This window comes from Centruroides sculpturatus, unplaced genomic scaffold (assembly GCF_000671375.1).
Source record: "Centruroides sculpturatus isolate CEXI.00-Female unplaced genomic scaffold, Cexi_2.0 scaffold984, whole genome shotgun sequence".
In the NCBI taxonomy this organism is placed as follows: domain Eukaryota; kingdom Metazoa; phylum Arthropoda; class Arachnida; order Scorpiones; family Buthidae; genus Centruroides; species Centruroides sculpturatus.
The window spans coordinates 43,305-66,801 of NW_019385216.1; the positions used below are offsets into that span (position 1 = coordinate 43,305).

The 23,497-nt window shown below is 33.7% G+C and overlaps 2 protein-coding genes across 3 annotated transcripts in view; both read right to left on the reverse strand.

Moving 5' to 3' along the window:
- The window catches only part of LOC111636288 (cytochrome b561-like), a 17,989-nt gene extending 9,792 nt beyond the window's left edge, over positions 1 to 8,197 (reverse strand). Inside the window, exon 1 of one of the 2 annotated variants that reach the window (XM_023381501.1) lies at positions 8,041 to 8,197. The gene's annotated coding sequence lies outside the window, so the exon portion shown is untranslated. Of the gene's footprint in view, positions 1 to 7,414; positions 7,774 to 8,040 lie in introns of those variants that run through there. The other variant, XM_023381502.1, reaches the window with a different exon arrangement.
- Positions 8,198 to 16,575: 8,378 nt separating this feature from the next.
- On the reverse strand, positions 16,576 to 23,497 carry LOC111636285 (probable global transcription activator SNF2L2). The gene has a single exon (XM_023381497.1). It carries the CDS (start codon positions 23,067 to 23,069, stop codon positions 18,018 to 18,020), a length of 5,052 nt encoding a protein of 1,683 aa, XP_023237265.1. The 5' UTR covers positions 23,070 to 23,497; the 3' UTR covers positions 16,576 to 18,017.

Consider the following 23,497-nt stretch of genomic DNA (forward strand, 5'->3'; position numbering starts at 1 on the left):
GCTTCTAGTTAAAAGGTCTTTATAAATTTCCTTATATGGTGCTAAGCACTTATGAAGAATAAAGCAAGTATGGAATAAGGGAAAAACATTCGGCAACATCAGAAGCAGAAGCGTCGCGATCTGGCAACATTGAAACAAGTTTCGTGGAGGACTATGTGTATCGACAGAAGGCGAGAAAAGAAAATTTACATACTTAAGTACTAATAGTTCACGAAAATTATTATTTTCGTGAACTATTAGTACTTAAGTATGTAAAAATTTATTACATTTCATGTTGTACGAGGGTTTTACCCAATTCTCGAACCGTGTCAGAGTGAATCCGTGCTATAACAGTACCGTGTTATATGGGGATGGTACCAATTCTCGAACCGTGTTAGAGTGAATCCGTGCTATAGAAGTACCGTGTTATACGGGGGTTACCTGTATTTAGATTATTATTTAGAGGCAGAAATCAGAGACGGGCTTTTAAAATTCTGAGTTAGTCATGGGCTTGGTCTACCAATTCTACAATGTTGTTTATTATACAGCAAATACATACTATAGTTTTCATCATCATCATCATCATCATCATCATACGCCATTCACGAATTTAGGCCATATTGATCCGTTTCGTCAACTAGACAGGGTCTAGGAGTCATTTTAGTGGACGTCCAAGTCGTCGTCGTCGTCGCCCTCATGAATGATATTGTAAAACTGCATTAGGTATCCTACCCGGCGACATTCGAGACACATGTTGAAGCCATTTTTTTCTATATATGGAGATTTTTTCATGTAATAGTTGCATATTGAGTTCTTCCAAAATATCCTTATTTCGACGATGATTCAGTAGCGTATATCCAGCAATTCGGCGCATAAACCTTAGCGAGGTTGACGCCTAGCTTTAAACGCGAAAACGTGTACATCGGACGTTCAGTAAATCTTTTCTGTAAGTCTAGAAGTTTGATAATGGTGTTTGGATAATCAGTGGAATCATGCTCGACATTTCAAACACCATTGTCAAACTTCTAGGCTTACAGAAAAGCGGCGCTGAACGTCCACGTACACGTTTTCGCGTTTAAAACTTCGGCCTCAACCTTGCTCTTATCTCAGCTGTCTGTAATCTGTTAATATCTTTCTTCTTTAGGATCCAGATTTCACTTCCGCACAAGAGAGTCTGAGGAGCCAGAATTTTATATAATTTTAGTCTGGAATGTTTTTGCACAAGGTGTGGTTTTAAAGTATTTACTATTCCTAATATTTGTAAAAATTTTGTGAGTTTTTGATTTATGTCATTCTCACCTTCATAAGAAATATTACATCCTAGGTAAAGGAAATTATTAACTTGCTCTAAAATTGTATTTTAGATTACGATTTTGCTGCGTATTGGCTGTCTCTCTCTCTCTAAATGCCATTACTTTGGTTATAGCAGTTGAAATTTTCATGCTATATTCTTTTGAAATTTTATTTAAGGGCAGTTAAGTTCATTTCATCTATAGCCTCTTCTACCTATATCCCAACCTCACCTTCACGTGGTGCAACCCGTTAATAACAAACGAGGCTATGGGAACCGAGTCACAGCGGTATAACTGTTCCATCTAAAACAGAAGAAATATTGTTTTCCAGCTTGTCCAGGTGCAAAAGGAGGCAGCCCTATCACTGGACTACTCATCGTATGACTAGTAACCAGACATGAGGAAGTTCAGTTTTACTTTCAAGTCTGAACGAAACAGAAACCGGACGACTAATACAATAGTTATAAGAATAAAAATATGTTTCATTATAGTTACATTTTAATATGAATAGTTTCTCATTGAAGTTGAATGATAAAAAGCGGCAGAAACAAATCATTTTGTGTTACATGCTGTCATTTTAAATGTTTTTTAAGAAAAATTTAGTGAATACAGTTGAGATTTATACAGTATTTATGCTTGATGAATTCACAACAAAGCTTTTACAAATTATAATAAAAATAGTGTAATGTAAAACCTCGATTAATTGAGGCTCAGATAATTATATATTGTATATTTAAATCGCTGTATGTTGTATCAATGTTAATTAAAGTGTGTCACTGAATTAAACACTTAACCATTAAATATGCAGTAACTAACATTTACTAATCATCTAACATTTTCGGTACTTACAAAAGGACAAAGTCGTTCATGTTCCAAAAACGGTTTCTATTAGCTTCTATTTTTGGAATAATACGAATTTTAAAAACGTGCTCATCGGTTATTTTAACGTATTCTACTATACTACACGATACGTGCCAAAAACAGTAAACACATAAAACGTCTATTAGCCCTAGTGACATAACCTATGCATAGAAATGTTCTAAGCTATGCTTTCATATTTATACTCTCGTACTAGCATCCTCTTACATCGTTCGCCTTTCTATTTTATTTATCAATACTTTCCAGGCTGGTGAACCGTGGAGTTTTCTTATAATTTACTGCCTGCTTCCTCTGTAGCCATGCCTCCGCATATTTAATCCGTCGTTTATCCTGCACCTTTTGGATCATTTCTGCTCGGTTCCATTCTATCGTTATGGAATATGGGTCCGCTATGGCATAGGTCGCTAAGGTTTTGATAGGCTGCGCCTTTTGAACGTTACTTTTATGTTCTTTGATCCTCTGCTTTATTGATCTAGTAGTGTCTCCTATGTAGCATAAGTCGTCAGGCCATCTGCTGTCTTTTATAGGTATTCTGTACACGCCATTGATGCATATCGGGTCAATGGCCTCTTCGTCGTTCCTTAGCATCCCGTATACCGTGGGGTTTCTTTTAGTTTTTTTGTTAGTTTCATTTCACCCCGATTTCTCTGTAGACATTTTGGAGGTTGCCATGTATTCAACAACAGCTTATTCGTTCTGAAAATCATTTCTTTTCGTCTCCGCGTCTTCTGTTCTCCATTTGTATATCATTCTCTTTATCGTTTTTTTTTCTTTTGACCCCAGCCTGACCAGCCATCTCCTCGATGTATTCTAGCTCTCTAATCCTGTCTTGCATATTGATGCAATGAGTATATGCTCGTTTTATGAGAGCCCTAAATACTCCTAATCTATAGCCTACTGGGTCGTGGGAGGCCCACGGTATGAATATTGCGTTATACGTCGGCTTCTTGTAAATATCCGTGGTGACAGTGTTCCCTTTAACTTGATCGAGATGTCTAGGAAGTGCGCAGCGACATAACTTTCCTGCTCCAATTCTATTTCTAATCTAAATGTGTTCGAATTAATATCTTCCATAAATTTTCTGATGTTAGGTTTCTTCTTCCATACTATTAACACATCGTCTACATAACGTGCATATATCACGATGTCGTCCCGTATTTGAGTATGATTACTCTTTCTAATGATCTCAAAACTATCTCACACCATTATGGAAATGGAGCTGCCCATGGAAAGTCCTCTATTTTGTTCATACACCTACCCATCGAACATGAAAAATGATGAAAACGTAGCCAACTCTAGAATTTCCGCACGCAAGCTGCCTGAGTGATTTTGTTCAGTAGGAAGTCTTTCAGGTGACAAAAACACGGCTCCAATTTGATAGAGTACATCGCTTTAAAGTCCATCACCGTAATAAATTCTTCTTGTCTCAAGTTCACATTCTACAGCCTCTGGATTAGGTCTAGCGGTTGTTTTATGCTGTACTCGTGCGTTGGCAAATTCTCGCTGATTAGCCTATTAAGCGTGCTCTCTAGCATGATTGTGGGCGAGCAACACTTGTCTATTACCGGCCTTAAGCCTTTGCTAGGTTTGTAGGTTTTCGCAAACCCAAATAGCCTTGGTATTGAGAGAGAGGCGACCACTCCATTTTCTCCATCTTTAGTTTTCTTGCTATGGTCGTAGTGGCAAATTGTCTGACCATCGCTTAAAAACAGTCCGTCGTACGCGGACGGGCCGCTGCGCATCGCGTCTGGTTGATGTGTTCTGTTAGAAGCTTGTTATAGGTGGATCGCTTCATTTTTACCATATCTTTAGACTTGTCTGCCCTTACTAGCACTACGTTATTTTGTGCCATCCATCTCTTGCTATCATTTGTAGCCTTCCACATTAAGTTTGTGGGTGGATGCTGTTGGAATGTTCATTATCTTGAAGGCTGTCTTCCATCGGTAAAACTCCTTACTTATGTAACTTAAACTTTCGATCACTTGTTCAATATCCGGGACGATCTTCTCTAGCCGAAGCTTTGATTGTGGTACGAATTTAGGACCACACTTGCAAGCTTCTACGATGCATGGCGACAGTGAGAGGATGTCCAAACATATGATAGAGAGTGTAGCATGTCGCTGAATGTGACTCTTTTGATGCTTAACGATCCACCCCATTTTCTTATCGTAGATTTTACGCATTCTAGTGGTCACTTGGTCCGCTAAGCCTATCACTCTAACATTAACTTCATATAAGACTAAAGAACGAATTACTGATTACTGTATATGAGAAGAATCTAAAGGGACCAATTGTCTCAAGAGGTTATACTTTCTGCGACGTGTTGTTCGAATAGCCTTTCTTAGATATAACATATGTAATCTCGGGAGCATCTGTAGGGTAGATGTATTCTACAAATCGACATGGGATAGACTTTTCTTCCCCGGCATTCTAATAAAATATTAAACTTTGCTTCGCTCTTTCGAATCTTGATAACAAGCTTTCGATAATTTTTGGCTGGCGTAGCCATCTTTAATCTATTCCTTAACTGCACTATCACAATAACAAACACTTGACCATTAAATATGCAGCAACTAACGTTTACTAATCATTAAATATTTTTGTTTCTTTTGATTGACCTCCTTCATAAAATTAAAAATTTTTACAAAAATACAAAGCCATTCGTATTCCAGAAACGGTTTATATAAGCTTCTATTTTTGAAATAATACGAATTTTAAAAACGCGCGTGTCGGTTATTTTAACGTATTCGACTATATCGCACGATACGAGGCAAAAATCAGTAAACACCTGACTAATGCAGGCATTACTTTGACCATAAACTGCTGAATGTATGTATATATTATATTTAAATCGCTGTATGTTGTATCAATGTTAATTAAAGTGTGTCACTGAATTAAACACTTAACCATTAAATATGCAGTAACTAACATTTACTAATCATCTAACATTTTCGGTACTTACAAAAGGACAAAGTCGTTCATGTTCCAAAAACGGTTTCTANATAGTGTTATATGTAACATACAAAATTCATACAGGATAAATTCATATATTGCAAGAATGCTATTAAACCTCAAAAACAATCAAATGAACAAAATGTTGAAACAAAAGTAATGAACATGAAGTACTAAACTTTAAAATTATCACATTGAAAAATCACTGGTAAGATCATTATCATCGGAATCTTCCTCACTAGAATGTTTTTGTATGGTTGAAGCAGACGATGGTCTCCGAGTGTAACATTTTATCGTTGTTGCTTTTAAGTAGCTCCTTTGCTAATAACAGTGCTTCGCAGTAATCGGTAAAAACTCGATTTTGTAGTTTAGTTTTTATTAAATTTAATTGCAAAAACATACGTTCAACTGCTGCACTTGAATGAGGAAGCAATAAAAACATCTATTCACTGCCAAAGTAAAAAAAAATACAGAAATATAGAATAAAAATGAATGTTTTGAAAGGTACTAAATTGAAAGGAAAGGTATTAGGATTTCATAAATGGTACTAGGAAAATGGTGTTAGGTATTTTGGTACTGGAACAAGCAAAAAGGTACTAGATTAGTACAAAATTACTAGGTACCTTAAAATAACCAATACGAGCGTTTTTAAAATTCATATTATTCCAAAAATAGAAGCTTATATAAACCGTTTCTGGAATACGAATGGCTTGTATTTTTGTAAAAATTTTTAATTTTATGAAGGAGGTCAATCAAAAGAAACAAAAATATTTAATGATTAGTAAACGTTAGTTGCTGCATATTTGACGGTTAAGTGTTTGTTATTGATAGTGTCACTGAATCGTTTAAGTGTATTATTACTGCTAATATTTACAGCAAGTGTAAGAAATTTGTCAATAACAAAACAGGTTTAGACAATCTCTTAAAGTACTAGAACACTGATTTGAATTTATATCCTGAAAAAGGGCAAAATGCAAAAATAAATAAATATATATACAAGTGGTCCTCAACTTTTATACAATTTGCTCTTTTGTGGGTAACACTGACATCTCTAAAATTGCTTTTTGAACACCAAATTTACTTTCATACATTTTCTGCAAACAAATTAAAATTTCAGACTATTGTGTAGAAGAGTTTTCTATCCATTTTGGTTTGATAACATCAAAATTATTTGTAAAAATTAACTTTTATTTTTAAATAATTAGAACAAAAAGATAATGATGTAAAACAAAAATTCCTTTAATAAAAATTTTATCATCTGTCTTCTCCTTAAACTATTGGTTTTCTGTCTAATCTATCTGATGTTTTAAAAAATTGCATTGTAACATATTCAGTGTAAAATAAACTAAAACTTTCCTATCTTAATAAGAAAAGATATGAGATTTCTATTTGGTTCTCTGGGAATAGACCTTTTGTAAAATGACAATCTATCGTTTGACTTTCATACACACCTTAAGAAACACATTAAATCCAAAAGTTGAGAATTACCCTTAATTAGTTCCCTTAAAAGTTCCTCTTAATTAAAATTTAGCATAAATAAAATTTCTAAAAAGAATAAAATGAATAGATTTGTTAGAAGCATGCAGTATCTAAGACTGGATACAAGTGAGAGAATTTTCTACATGAGAAGATTAATGTCAAAACAATAGAAATTAAAGTACAACTAAAGTTTTACAGCATTAGACTAGAATATTTTGGATACCACTTCACGTTTATATAATTTTGATGTTGTTTTAATCTTAATTTCTAATTTATTTAATGAAATATGTATATATTTGTATTATATTACTTTCCTGACTGTTGAAGTAACAGAGGGAAAAGATTTTAATCAGTCAAATTTTGATCCTCTGGGCTTTTTGCATTTCTCAACATTTTAAAAAACAGGAACAAATTTCTGTATGTATGTGTACATGTGCAGAAGTGTCACGAGCTTGTATGGAGCCAAGGAGTAAAGCAGGTCTCTCTAGCCCCTTTGCATTCTTTTGAACAAATAAAATACATAGAATACTTCTATATTAATAAAAGCAGTCTTAAAGATTCTATTTTTGTTAGTAAAAATAACATATTTTATAAGAACCACTATGGTCACCTAAGTCTAAATTCCCAACTTGCTGTATGAATGCGTGTTGGCCTGTATTTTGCTTTATGTCTAAGAACTCTATAGATCAAATATTTTTGAAATTTGGCAGGAATACTTCTATTTATGGGGAATTCACGCTATTACATTTTGAGATTATAAGTCAAAGTGGGGGGATAGATAGAATAAAACAGTTTTACTCATTATTGGCATTTACAATTTTTCAGAAACTCACCTCTAAGGAAAGTAATCAATCAAAAAAAGACACCAAAGATTTTACATTTTTGGATTAGGGAGATCTCAAAACGTCATAAAATACAAAAACAAGTCGGGGATTATTTCTGTATGCATGTTCATGCAGGAGCCCATTTTGAAGCTTAATAAATCCTGTTCCTTTTTCCAAAGTTTTGCAGGGAGATTTGCATATTAGAATGAAACGTTTCTAAAAATTTTCAGGAAAATTGGACCATCAATTCAGTTGATATGGCTCCACCTCCCTAATACCTCCCAAACCAATCTGAAGACAAAAGGTAAATGGAAGCAATTATATTAGAAATGAAAGCAAAGAATGCTGGGAAAATCCAACAACAGTGCTGCCAGCTTTCTTGCAGCATAATTCTAACAGCAAACTGTTGATTTTCAGCATTTTATATAATTGTAACTATTTAATTAAATTGTTCAAGATCTGTTTAACTTCAAAATGTTCAATTCTATGTTATCATTCATAGAACAACCTGTCATTATTTGATAAACAACCTTCATACAGAAGAAGATGATGGCTTAAGTGTCCATATGGAGAATGTAAACATTGAGATAATTCTTAATTATTTGAGTGTTTTATTTGTAATAAAGAATACTCACCGATTTATTAACTATAATTCAATAAATAACACAAGATAATTCCATTTTTTTTCTTCTTTCTCAGAAGTTAATTTCCTTCCGCCGAATGGAATGCAACGTTTAATAACACATTACGTCTGCTGCTTCTGTTGTTATGGCAACAGTGTAAATAAGTCCAGACGATAAGGCGGATTCGGTTTCCGTTTGTGTAGCCAAAATGTCGCCAAATCATTTTATTATATTATTTATAATTAAAAATTTCTATTATCCACATAAATATATTATTATATTTTTAATTAATTTACTATTATTATTATTATTANATAGTAGATACACTGATTCAATATTTAAGATCAACATTATAGGAAACTGTAAAGATTGATATTAACAGCCATTGCAGCAAGCTGGGTAAAATAGCAACAGGCTTGACAATATTATGTTACTGGAGAGTATCATTGCACCTAAAGTAATAATATAATTAATATGTAAAATAGCAACAGGCTTGACAATATTATGTTACTGGAGAGTATCATTGCACGCCATATTTTTTTACGTCCGACGTCACGACACGTCATAAATATTTTAAATTTAAATTTTTTAGAAGTTTTTTTTTTACGTAACTGATTTGTTTTTATATAAAGAAAATTGTACTTAAGTCGGATATTTTATGCTATTGTATGAGAGATTTAACGATTAAATCTTCTCGTCCTAAAATTAAGTTAAAATGTAATCGGAATATACAGATTACCTGCTGTATAGACGTGAACTAGCAACTGCTTGAAGTGTTTTAGACTTGTGTTTATCAGTCTGCTGTCTATGATCAATCATCATAAGGTCTATTATAGTTTATCTCGAGTTATACAACATTGTTAGTCGTCTAATTTTGTATCTATATGTCATAGTTCATCCCAGATACAAAAAAATTACTTGGAAATGTAATAATAACTTTAAAAAAACTCACATGTCTCCTTATTCCATGATTAGAGATGATATTTTATCTGAAATCTTTACATATGACTAAGATTCTACTTAAAATTGATTTAATGATTTAAAAAGTAAGAATCTGTTGCATTTTCATAGATTTAGTATTTAAAAATATATGGCAAATGGAGAAAATTGTGTAATTGTTAAAGGTGATTTGTTATACTGTAGTATGAAAGTTAATTGTTCAAGAAAATATTACTGCATCACTAGAATACAAATAGTTATGTTTATTATTACATTCATTATGTGTTTATAAACAAGAAAAATTATGTAAATTTGCCTTCTTTTTATGGAATTTTGGGTAAATAGTAACATTTGGGTTTATAAAATGAACTTAAACAGATATCATATAAAGCATCCACTTTCAAAGTCTTCTTAACAAATACCTACCTCATAACTATCCAAAATCTTGAGTCTTTTTCTTCTTTTTTTCTTTCAGTAGATGGTAGTTCATATGGGGTCTTATGGCTGTACACCTTTACTCCAAGAGACTTGTGATTGATCGCTATGCGACCGAAGAGCTGGCCTTATAGAATGGCCTAATTGTGCGCGGGAAAAGAATGTCTTCCGGGAGGACTTATGAGAAACTGGCCCCTATCACGCATCATTGACATGGAGAAAACCCAGAAAATTCCATGCTGCCAGCTCGTCCGAGCGAGGTGCAAACCCACGACCGAACTCCCAGTGTTGAGGGTCTAGTCCACTCGTGTGGAGACGAAGACCGCTCAGCCATCTTGAGTTTTTATAAAGTTATGTGATTAAGAAATAAAAAAAATTTAGTAAAAGATTTAAATTTCTTTGAAGATACAATAGGATAAGATTAGAAAATGACAATCTTGTTAATGATAATAGCTCTCTTCCAGCAATCAATTAAACAATTGGTTAAAGAAACAATATCTTGTGTTTAATAGGGTAAATAAAACAAAAAATGGATTACATTAAACATTTAATTAACAACATTTAATGTGATCCATTTTTTGTTTTATCTTTGCCTTATTCTTAGAGTATGAGGTCTTTAATTCTGAACACTCATTCTCTAATACTATATTGTCAGTTTAGTTCACATTTATGTTATAACATGAACCACCATTCACCTTATCATCTTTAGTAAAAGAATCTTTTAACAGCATAACTTATGTAAAACCTTTCAAAATATGGTTTTTGTTTTTAAATAAAAAAAAAACATTAAATCCAAAATATTTAGAAATTAGTAGAATATAATCTCAAAAAACCTCAAAAACTGTAATTTAAATTTTTGCTACAATAAAATCTTCTGCTTCATTCTGTATTTAAATTCAAATTTGGAACTTCTCTGGGTCAACAGAGCCTAAGTCACTTCCTTTTTGAGGCTTAATATATTAAAATAAGTGTTGAAGAGTTTAAAAAATATATTAAATTACAATTTTTTAAATTTTGTTTAGAAAGATAGTACGTTATAAATAAGTCTGTAAAATTTGAAAGCATTAGAATTTATTAATTTTAAATTTAAGTATTCTGGGGCCTAGTCTTAACTACTTTTGACAATATCAAAGTTTCTGTATTCAATAACAGGGGGTTTACATTGCATATTCAAACACCAAACTGCATATAAGCATCTAAGATTGAATATATTTATACATTCGATTTCAAATATGCCATGTGAGCATTATGAGCATTATTACTCTTGGATACCAAAAATTTGGTATCATCAATAATAGTTAAGGTTAGACACTCTGTAATGGTTAATAAATTTAATTTTTAAATCAGAAATTTTTCAATTTAAAAGTTTATACTCAGATGATGATTCAAAATTTTTTACCACTCAAGACCACAAAATCTGTTCTTTCATTTTTTTATGAACTTTACAATATTTTATTTTACACATTTCTGAATGTTTTGGTTCAGTATCTTTCTTTTTTATTGACTAACTATGAATCTATATTATTAAAATAAGTGTAGTTCTTTAAATTCCAAATTAATAATTTAAAACAAATGATTATGGAGCAACTATTGAAAACTGTTTGACAATATTCTTGTAACTATTTTCAATATGTGGATAATTTAAGAATACAGTGGTGCCTCGTATAACGTATGCCTCAAATAATGGACGCTGCGAACAACAGACTTTCTGTTTGGCCGTTACGTGACTCGAGCAACGGACTTTCCGTTCGGCAGTTACGCGAGGCGAACAATGGTCTTTCTGCGAACAAGTGCGAATGATGTTTCCACTTTTTTGCCGTTGCCAATGACAATTTGCTATTTTTTATAATATATTAGTATTATTAGAATATATTATTAGTATATCTGAAGTACAGAGCTCCCGTTGGGATTCGGCTTGCTCCCTTGTTTATTATGTACATCAGTGCAGGTATTTACATTTATTCAAGTGTTGTGCAAATCATGGCTTCTAAAAAAAACAGAAAGGTGATTTCAATTGAAGCAAACCAAGACATCATCAGAAGGAGTGAAAGTTGACAAAAACTTCCTTGTCAAATGGGGATAGGTTCAGGAGTTTACCAACACTCATTATCCAAACAGAGCTGAGGCCAACAGGACCAATGATCTCTACAATGACACCCTTGCCCATCATTTCCGACAGATGTTGAAGAAGAGAGAAACAGATCACCTTGGACATGATTTTCAAGAAGCAAGCTGCCAAAAAACAAAGGATGGAACAAGAGGAGTTGACCACTTTGGACATGTTTTTCAAGAAGCAAGCTGCCAAAAAACAAAGGATGGAACAAGAGGAGATGACCCTGCAAGCTCCGGTAGCCGCTCTTGAATCTGACTCCGATTAAAAAACGATAAAAAGAGACCTGCTGCAATGTGTAAAAAGTCTGTATCTGTATGAATGTGTAAAGAAAGTGTTCCTCCACCTCCTCCTCACAGCATCTGACTACCTGGCATAATTGGTGACTGCTCCATTTTCATTTTTTTATGGTACAGTATGGTTATTTTATGCTGCAGAACGAATTATATGTTTTAACATGTATTTCTATGGAAAAATGCATTTCGTATAACAAACATTATACGAATAAATTGAAATATTATACAGACATTTTTCAAAATAAAATGTATCAGATGAGAGATAACTCGACATTCAATATTCTAACATGAGCATGAAACAAAATATCCATCAGTTTAATATAGATCAATGAGTGGTATGAAATTTTTTTCAATTTTTAGATCATCATTTTAAATGTCTAGAATGATCTTATTTTGTTGCAATTTGCAATGAATTTCAATGAATCTCTCTTGAGAAAAAGGTTATTAAAGTTCATTGAATTGAAGAAGAATGAAGAGATGAATGAAATCTTATAGTGAAATTAGCATATTCTACTTTATGCTGATTTAAACAGAAATTATGAACATGTGACTATGAAGCAATGGCTGTTCCATAGATGTAAGGTATACAATAGGTGGTTATGCAAACATTTTATTTACATTTTAGCAATTTTCTGTAGTATATACACTGCTGGTTATATTCTTTAAAATGTAGTAAATAGCCTATAAATTTATCAGTTAATGACACCTTTGTAATGTAGATATCTTCAGGAAAATTTTAGAATAAAACAAAATCAAATATTCTTCAAAAATTAAACTGTTGCAACATTGCAATATTTAACACTATGTGGCATCACCTCTCTCTCTCATTGGTATCATGTCTCCATTGATGTGTTTTATTATTATACATATCTGTAATTCTTTGTTGGAATTAAATCTTTTTTAAAGTCTTCCTTATCATTATTATAGTAAAAAATCAAGTCAGATCAGTAACAAGCTCTGAAGATAAACAAAAACATATCATAAATAAAGACTTAAAAGATATTCTGACAGACCATTAAACAACCAAAAAGTTGATTCTAGCAATTGGAAAATTATTTTCTGAATATTACAATAAAAAGAGAACAAAAATATTTTAAAGTAAACCTTAAATGTTAATAAAATATGTAATATTTTACAGATGTTAGATTAAAAGTCAATGAAACTAGTTCAAATTCAACTACAGTAGAACTTCACTAATTCAGACTAATTGGGAGAAAGCCTAGTCCAAATTAGTGAGGCTCTTATTCAAATGCATATCATTGGTTCCAAAAGTACACTTTATTTAAAATTAAATTTTATTGTGCACTTTAAATGAACAAATAGCAGTTTGATGAAATTTTATAATGCAAAAATAATAGCAGCATTGTTATTGTCATTGCCAACATTTACTAATTTGAACTTAACATCACTCCTTTTCTAACTGTTTACAGCTATAAAATTAAAACAAATATTGAAACTTATAAGAAATAATACAAAAGATGCTATTTTTTACATAGTATATGGGTTGGAGTTTCTCTTATAATTTTCGATTTAATTCACTTGGAAAACGAGTTATGTAATGTGTTGTTAATAGTACATAGTGTGCATATAACTTTAGCTTATATTTGAAATATGAATAAATGTAGAACTCTATTGTTTTTCTTTTACCATGCAGTACATATCTTTTTTAAACTAAATCCTAGAATAAATTATTATTAACAAGTAATTATTATGATGTTACAATGCTGGGCTGCAATTTTTAATCGTATTCTTAATTTAATATACAGTATATTCTTTCCAGCTGAAATTAGTAGCAACTTGCCCCTGTACATCATACTTTTCCTTTCACAATAGAGTTGTGCCAGTCATCAAACACCTTTCAGGGAAAAATTTTTTAATTGAAATAATACAACTTCCAGTTTGCATCAGAAGTTCTTATATAGTTAATTAGGGCTTCCTTCCCCTAAGGTTTCCATATCTGGTCTCGTCTTTCATCTATCTAATTCCATTCTCGAGATTAAGGAAAGACAGATGACAATGGGAATTTATAGGTCTACAATTTTTCGAAATTGCAGCCCAAAAAGACATCTTTACCATGTCTATTATTTTGAAGCATCTTTGTCTTCTATAACAGTGGTTTTCAAAGTTACTGATCTATAAACCACTTAAACTGAATAACAGATGAACTGCAGACCACCTACATTCTGTTTACTTCTTATCCTGTAATATCTATCACCTTATTTAATGAAAGATTTCATGCCAAAACAATTCATTTATCTGGTAACCTAAAAGATGTGTTGCATAAAAATGTTTTCTCCAACTAAACAGCTTGGATTTGCAAATCCATTAGTTGGAGAAAACATTTTTCCTGTGCAATGTTATTCCTGTGGATGATCTGGCACATGCTTCCAGAAAATAGTGCTCAAGGACCATACTTTTTGTGAATCACTGTTTTATAATATAGCACACAGTAGATTGTTTCAACTTTTCCAACATAGTTAAAATTACTGTATCTTATAATTAAATATTCAAATAATTACAGTTGTTTAAACCATTAAATTCTTAAATATTTCAGTTTATATGTTGAAAGTAAAATCATTGACCAAAAAGGTCTCATAAAATGTGCATTTGTTCTCAGTAAAAATGAGTGTCATCAGAAAGTAAACATTGGGTGCAAATTACACTTCAGTCAAACAGATTAAAATAATACATGAAACAAAACATCAGGACAAATTATTTTTTCACCTATTCCACTTCACATATTCAAGCACTTGTCATAATATGGTACATACCATGCTTTGTATGCTGTGGAAGAATGTGGGATTTTGCAATCAGAACCATTTTCTCACAGCAGCTTGTACTTCTACATCACTTTAGAATCTACAACCAACAAGATGGAGCCCCTTTCAAGACCTCTAGATGCCTCACTATTTTCAACAGCTGTTACTATGCATCAACAATGTGTAGACCCATAACAGAACAACTCCTTTGCTTAGAATGTATGGGTTCTGATTGAAGAGAAAGAGATAGTAGATACACTGATTCAATATTTAAGATCAACATTATAGGAAACTGTAAAGATTGATATTAACAGCCATTGCAGCAAGCTGGGTAAAATAGCAACAGGCTTGACAATATTATGTTACTGGAGAGTATCATTGCACCTAAAGTAATAATATAATTAATATGTAAAATAGCAACAGGCTTGACAATATTATGTTACTGGAGAGTATCATTGCACCTAAAGTAATAATATAATTAATATGTAAAATAGCAACAGGCTTGACAATATTATGTTACTGGAGAGTATCATTGCACCTAAAGTAATAATATAATTAATATGTGTTGCAGTGAATATTTTGATCAAATTGACAAGATAACCGCTCAATTTAACAAGCAATTATTTTTGCAGAAACATTTTTATGCATTTAGCAGAAGCAATATTTAGAAAATAAATTTTTTAGTAAAGACAAAAGTATAGGAAAAAGTTTAAAAAAAAGCAGCATAATCAACATTCATTCATTAAATACGGATAAATATGATGTAATTGTCACAATCTTATCTACAAGTATACAAGATATCACTTATTCTACAGAACAATAATTTCAGCAGAACTTTTGTGAGGTTACAGAAAAGTATTTTGTAGAATGAGTGACATCTTGCTTCACAAGGACATATCCTCAAACAAGAATGAATCCAAATGTTTGGGAAATCCTGCACACAACAAAATTACACTAGATTTATCAGAAATAGTGTAGTTTTACAACAGTTTGGTGCCATTACTATAGTGTACAGAAAAGTATGAAATGACACCAAACTGTATACTATTCAAGCAAAATACAGTCGACCCCCCTATAACACGATTGATTATTCCCTTTTATATGAATTCTATGTTGTACGAGTCACTTAGATTTTACAAATACGTGTGCCGGGCTGTGAACGGGCACATATTTGTAAAATCTAAGTGACTCATACAACATGGAATTCACATAAAATGAAATTATCAACAGTGTTATAGGGGGGTCGGCTGTAAATGTAGCTTGAGCGTAAATTTACAAAATCTCAAACTGTCATATTCATAACCTATTGACTAATTTTTAATGAACCTTTTTCAATCAACCCATGAGGTTCTAAATTGACCTCTTGATGAAGACCCTTAGTTTGTATAGTCTATTTTTAAATAATTACTTTGTTAAATGTAATGCAATATTTTCAAAATAGCAAACAGTAATTTAACATATTTAGCATTTTTGTGAACGTAACTATTAAAAATAATTAGTACTATAAATTTAATGTTGATCCAGTCCTGATATAATAAATTCTACACTAGATTGAGAAACTCATTTTTATGTCTCATGATGTTTAATAATTGTCTACCATTTAAAAAAATTAAATTCATAATTAATCCTAAGGAACAAAACAAAGACAAGTTTCTTTTATGGGAGTCAAGATATTTTAATATTTTTTGAGTCAAACATTGTATTTTGAAAATTCAAAAAAAATTAAGATAACATTTGACTCATAAAAGATGGCTCAGTTGTTTCTTAGAATTCACTATTATATCAATGTAAATTTATAGGTGAATTATGTTAAAATGTATTAAAGACTACGTATACTAAATGGTTACGATAATACACATACTTTTAAGTTTTATTTAAATATCAATATACACTTTTGATTGATTCATTAAAGACAAACATCCAAAGGCATTAAAACTAGTTTCTCAACATTTGATCCTCTAAACCAATCCATTCGTGTTCAAATTTAAGACAAAAATTAGACAACGAATTGTGTTTGTACTAGAAAAAAAAAAAAACATTTCCTTTAATTATTCTCTGTAATATTCTGATAAATTTTCAAGCTTACAAGAATTTTGTAGAATTAAACATGCAATTTCTTCCCAACCCATAACTATAAATAAGATAAATGACAGGTACGACGATTGTAGGACCGCTCGTTGACCAATGCAAGAATTTAAAAAACAGCATAATGGTTTGAAAGAAAAATAATTGCAATACACATAAATATACTTAAAAACATGTCTAAGAAAATGCATATTTTACAAGCAGTTACAGGCAACCCGAACCATCGTCCACACAGAGACGGTTACGTATCGTTTGCCGTTACACATCTGTCCATAGCCGAAACAAACTTTAAGATAAATACAAAATTTACACTGATATCTTGGTGAATGTACATTTTTATTTCAATTGCACAACACAAATCAATACTACTACAAAATACTGCATCAAGTATTGTAGTTATATCAACAACAGATTACGTAATTTAAAATAAACTTAGAATGGTAGTGAAATTCAGACACAAAATCAATAAAAAATAATTAACTTTCACAACAAAGAAAGGTGATAAATTAAAAATACTCTACTCCACATAAATGATTTAAAACCTGCCAAAATGAACCGATATCGGAAAGTAAATGCCGTCAATCCAATTATCAAGTTGCTTTTTTCTTAATTTTTTGATGTTCTTACTGACGGCAAAGAAGAAACGTTTTATTTACACAGCATCCTACTAACACGTTCACACAAGGAATTTAGAAACAATTTAAAAATTAAATACTAATGGCATCGGAAGGTTCGACAAGTACACTATTACAGTCAATATGCACAGATCCAGCAGCACATGTGACATTTTAAAGCACTAACTGCATTTTATAATTGATAATTTTTTATATATATCCAACATGCAATGAAATTTTGTTTCCCACAAATAATATAACAATTAAAAATTTTTTAATATTTTTTTTTTCATTTTTAGATATTTTAAGATATTAAAAACAATTTCAATTCCATGTCAAAATGAATTAATAATGGAATCCAATCACATGTTACATATGTACATCATCCAAACATGACTAAATTGAGATTCTGTGTACATTTCATTTTGTAATAAAAATTTGTTCACCGATACAAAATATTTTGATGTAAAAAAAGCAAATAAACATCAGCTTTGAGCTTAATAAGTTAAATTTTCTTTCTTTGGAACATAATTTTTTTGTTTCTTTTCCATTTTTTTTTTTTTTGCATAAAAAGAAATTTTGATCTTAAAACAACAGTTTGTCATTTTGAATTTAGACTTAAATTATAACCACTAAAACAATAATAGTCAGTCACAAAACAATCAAAAATAACCATTTCTTGTCCCTAATTTCACTGAGAGTTCTTGATGTTTCTCTACTGGTGTCGTACATATTCTCCGATTCTCATTGTTTATTCATCAGTATCATCGGAATCATCGTCGTCACTGAGATATCGCTTATTCGAACGTCCCTTTCTCTTCCTTGCTCTGTCCTTCCGCGACGAACCTTCTGCTACTTTATTAAGGCGAATTTTCATTCTCATTCCTTGGCTCTCTTCATCGTCGTCATCGTCGTCGTCATCGTCCACACCATCATCATCCAGTCCATCTTCTCTATCATCGTCGCCATTGTCTGCATCACTGTCGTCATCTGCACCAGTTATGGCTAATTCCCCGTCCTTTTCCAATCGTTCTCTTGCATTCGTAAATACTGATTGTAAAACAATGGAATCTTCATATATTAGCGAACCTTCCACATTGTAAGTTTGTGCATTTTTACACAGAAGCATAAAATCACTTTCTAAGTCATCTAAATTGCGATAACGATGTTCTGCAATACGCTGTTCTATTTTACGTAAATCTACTGGTTTTTTAATTACTTCATAATAATCAGGAAGTTCTCTTCTAGAAGGTAATTGCAAGAAAGCACCACTTAAAACCCTACTATCACTATCTTTATAATTAATAACTATGTCTAGAAGCCTTTTCATTTGTTTTGTTAATTTAGGTGGATTTGGAGTTAACTTTTCTAAAGGAGGTCTACCACGTTTTTTTTTTTGCTTAGGCTCCTCTATTTCAATTTCTCTTTTGCGTTTTCTACCCTGCCCTCGTCGAAGCCTCTTTTTTGTCTCTAATTCCTCAAGATTCCCCTCTTCAATGGCTTTTAACCACTGTTTTTCTGTCAAATTGTCACAATAATCTACCTCTTTTCTCTGGCGAGAACCACGACCAAATAATTTATCTTCTTCTTCCTCATTGGTTAATCTTTCAACTTCCGCATCGTCCTTCACCAACCAGCACGGAAGTTCGTCCTCTTCCATAAGACGAGGTTTACGTTTTGGATTACGAGCTTCTTCTCTTCTTCGATCCAAATCCATTTTCTGAAATAGTTCAAATTCATCTTCATTTCTTGCTATCATTTGATTGATTGTTTCGTCATCGGGAACTTCATTTTCTTCCTCTTCGTCAATCTCATCCTGTGCCAAAATGGCTTGCAAAAATTGACGTCTTTCTGTACCAGTAGACTTCTGGTCAAACATCCCGGCCTGAATTACTTTTTCATCTAAGTTTAGTTTATATTTAGCTGCAGCAAGAATTCTTTCTTCTACAGAGTTTACTGTGACCAAACGAAGAACGCGTACTTCATTTTGCTGACCGATACGGTGGGCTCTGTCTTGAGCTTGTAAATCTTGATGGGGATTCCAGTCAGAATCAAAAATCACAACGGTATCAGCTGCCTGTAAATTTAATCCAAGACCACCGGCTCTAGTACTAAGTAAAAATAGAAAGTATTGAGAATTCGGATCATTGAAAAGTTCTAACAAATGTCCTCGATCGTCCGATTTAGTCGTACCATCAAGTCTCAAATAACTGAAACCCCTATAGCTAAGATAATCTTCCATTATGGTCATGAGCGAAGTCATCTGACAAAACAGCAGTATGCGATGTCCAGTATGACGTAATTTTGGCAGAATGCGATCCAATAGCTCAAATTTTCCAGATGCTCGATACAAATCTGCACCTTGTACAATTCCACTCGAGCATCCCAAATGTTCTGCAAATGCTTCCTCAATGTGCTGGAACATAAATGGATGATTACATATTTTTCTAAGTTGCATTATGGTGTTCATTAACGTTTTAGTTCCACCTTTTCCTTTTTTATCTTTTTCGGATCCATCAGTAAGCAAGACACCTTTCGTTTGCATGTGTCTGTATAATAAACGCTGAAGAGCAGACATGTCACATTTTACAACATATTCTACCTTCTCTGGGAGTTGCGATTCAACTTCTTTTTTCAAGCGACGTAATAGGAAAGGACGAAGGACTTTATGCAAACGGCGAATAATGAGAATGGTTTCTTCTTCATTTAATTCTACCTTTTCTCCGGTAGTTGCAAATGGGGCATTAAACCATTGTTCGAAAGTATTACAGCATTTGAAAATGCTTGGTAACAGAAAATTTAAAAGGGCCCATAATTCAGGAAGTTTATTTTGTAGAGGTGTTCCTGTCAAAAGTAAACGATGGGGAGCAGTATAGTGGGTATTAAGAACTTGCGTTAGTTTGCAATGATGATTTTTCATTCGATGTCCTTCGTCTATAACCATATACTTCCAACGTATTTTTGCCAAGATGGCCTTGTCTTTGATTACATATTCATACGTTGTGAGTAAAACATTAAATTTACTACTTTTCAACTGTTGAGAAATTTGTCGCCGGACGTTTGGTGAACCTTTATAAGCTACTTTTATCACAGTTGGAGCCCAACGATCAAATTCTAGCATCCAATTTGATAGTGTGGATAATGGAACTATAATTAAATAAGGTCCGTTGACTCTCTTTTTCTCCATTAAATATGCAATCAAAGCAATTGTTTGTATGGTTTTGCCTAATCCCATTTCGTCTGCTAATATTCCATTTAAATTATTATTATAAAGCGAGACCAGCCACTCCAAACCTTTGATTTGATATTCTTTCAGCTTACCATTAATCAAAAGGGAGGACTGTTCTTTAACTTCTTCTCTAATAGCATGAGCAATGTTATAATAATTTTGATAGCCTCCAAATATTTTATATTCATCATCTTCTGCTTGTGCTGCATGTATAACATCTTTGGCTTTGTCTTCTTCAGATTTATTATTGGTTGCATTAGTTGCCTTTGGTTTTGTGCTTTCGTCTTCTTCTTCAGAATCCGAAGTATCGTCATCATCATCATCTTCATCATCATCGCTGGCTTCGCGAGGTGCAACTTCATAACCAGGATGCATTTCTAACCAAGCTTCAAGCTGACTAGCTAATGGAGCATTAGTTCCTGTGAGCATTTTTCCAGTTGCTGTTTCAATAACATTAATATGTAAATCGCTTTGTTGTGAACTTTCATCTATGAGACCTTCTTGTACTTCTCCATTTTCTCCCGCTCCTTCTTTCTGCTGCATTTTCTTTTTCTTCTTTTTCTGTTTTCTCTTCTCTTTTAATTTCTGTTTTTGATCAGCTTTATGTTGTCTCACCATTTCAGTCAGATTTTTTATATATTCATCTGTTTGTGATAACAAAAATGCTAATCTCTTATCTTTCTTTTGATCAATAAGTTTTCTGTATCCTTCTTCATCTTCAGCCATCAAACGTCTCATACGTTCTTTTTCTATTCTCTCTTGTTCCTTCTTTTGTTCTCTTTCAGTGTTGGCGTGATAAGTTACTATAGCTTTGTTCACTTTTCCAATCTTAGCTAAGATGGTTCGATGATATTCTTTGAAATCTTTACCATGCTGAAGGACTGCATTAAGATATTCTTGATGTTTCTGTCGCCGTTTTCTTTCTTGTTCTAGTTTTTGTTGTTTTTCGAGCTTTTCAGTGATTCGAGCTTCTCGAAGACCTTGGCGCTTCGAACGCTTGTAGAGTTTTGGATTGAGTGCCGTTTCTAATGTCGTATCTCTTCTCATGCACGACACTACCTCACACCTCAACTGGCGTTGAAAGTTTAATAATCGTAAAGCCCTCAGTTCAATCATGGCTTTGACTCTTAAGTCGTCAGGTAAATTAGCAGGCAGGTTGGAAAGTTCTTCAATTCTATGAACAATGCGAGCAGCTAATCTATTTTCCTTTTCTTTTAAAATTTCTAAAGGATCGATGCCTTGAGGTTTAGCTACTGGAGTAATTCGATTTTGTTTCTGCTGCTGCATTTGCATCATTGCGGGAATGGGCATCGGCTGTCCTCCCGAACCCACCTGCTGCATGCGACCCTGTATATTGCCACTCTGAACAGATCCAGGAGGTTGAGTGTTGCTATTCATTTGATTCGGATGTGTAACCATTGGTGAATGTTGATTTGGAATGTTACTATGAGATGTTTGACCACTCATTTGAGAAGGTATTTGTATTGTAGAATTAACATGACCATGTACAGGCATTGGTGTCTGCCCAGGTATCATCTGCTGTCCCATCATCGTGTTTCCGTGCTGTTGCGACGTCTGATTCATAGGAGTGGAAGGCCTAACAGTCGGCTGAACGGGCGAAGGTGCACCGGGCGGTCGCTGGAAAGATTGATTCGGTAGCATCCGTTTACCCTGTAAAGCCAAATTTACATTTTCGGGAATCGCTTGGTTCCGAGCCAAATATCTATAAGCCATAATCTGGGCACGTAGTTGGTGCATCTGTGCCGTGGACAAAAGCATCGGCTTCTGCATACCAGGAGATCCAGACTGGGCCAAAACCGATCCAGGCAGAGCACCCAGGGCACTATCGGGCAAAGGAGAACCCTGAGGTCCGTTGATCTGCGCATATCCCGAATGAGGATGATGATTCTGTTCCATCTCTCCCATGGATTGCGTGGGAACGTTGGACGCCACGTGATTGGGCGTCCCGGGAGGAGGTTGCTGGTGGTAGGGGGCCGCGCCGCCGTAAGACTGCTGGTGCATCTGGCCTCCGAGATGCGTCTGGCCCATCATCATGTTAGAGTGCTGCGTCGGCGGCATGTAACTCATGGAAGAATTGGAAGGCGAAGGAGGAGGAATCATGTGAGAAGGTGGATACGGCTGACCGGGAGACACCTGGGACTGGCTCTGCGCATGGGGAGAGGCAGAGGGCTGAGGATGGTTCTGAGCTGCCAGGTTATTCTGCACAACCTGATTGGAATGAATTCCACCCTGCTGATTCTGTGGAGGGGGAGGAGGACCCATACTAGGGCTAGGAGTACCGGAATTCGACTGAGGGGGGCCCATATTGGGGCTATGACTACCACCTCCGGGTGGAGTCGGCACTCCGGGACTCGTTACTGCCTTATTACGATTAGCCATAGCCATTAACTGAACGTAACGAGGATCCTCGGAAATACCCTTTTCTTCCATCGTGCTGATAGCTTTCTGCAGCATATGCAAATTATCGGGAGGAAAACCCGTTTGTTGTGGTGGCTGCGAAAGACCCAAACCCCCAGAAGCCGGACGAACAATGGTTTCGTCCGTAGACGCCATGATGTTGAGTATTATATATAAAACGGCTTCTGTTTAAAATAACTGATTAAAAGATAACTAATTTTGTGTTAATGGTTACATAACATCAAAACGTTCACCTTAACGATCTTTGTTTACATTTCTTTTCTGTTTATTATGTTCCTTTCGTATTCCAAACGAATGCTGCAGCAGGATGTAATTCCACACATACTCACTCGCGCTTTGCCAAGTCGCCGTTGGGTGGAGCTCTTCGAATCCCCCGTCGCCGGGACGATATTTTCGGATCGATACACGTCTGCAATTATAAAGAATTGCAACGACTATCGTCTCGAAAAAAAACAAAATTACATAAATTTCTCAACGCGATTCAAATTTTCCGAAATTCTTTAACCCAGTGTAAATGTCTGATTCGATTTTTATAATTTAATCAATGTAAACTTTGAATATAT

What these genes read in the sequence shown, in the direction of transcription:
- LOC111636285 (XM_023381497.1), bottom strand. Translation starts at nt 23,069, where the DNA reads ATGGCGTCTACGGACGAAACCATTGTTCGTCCGGCTTCTGGGGGTTTG.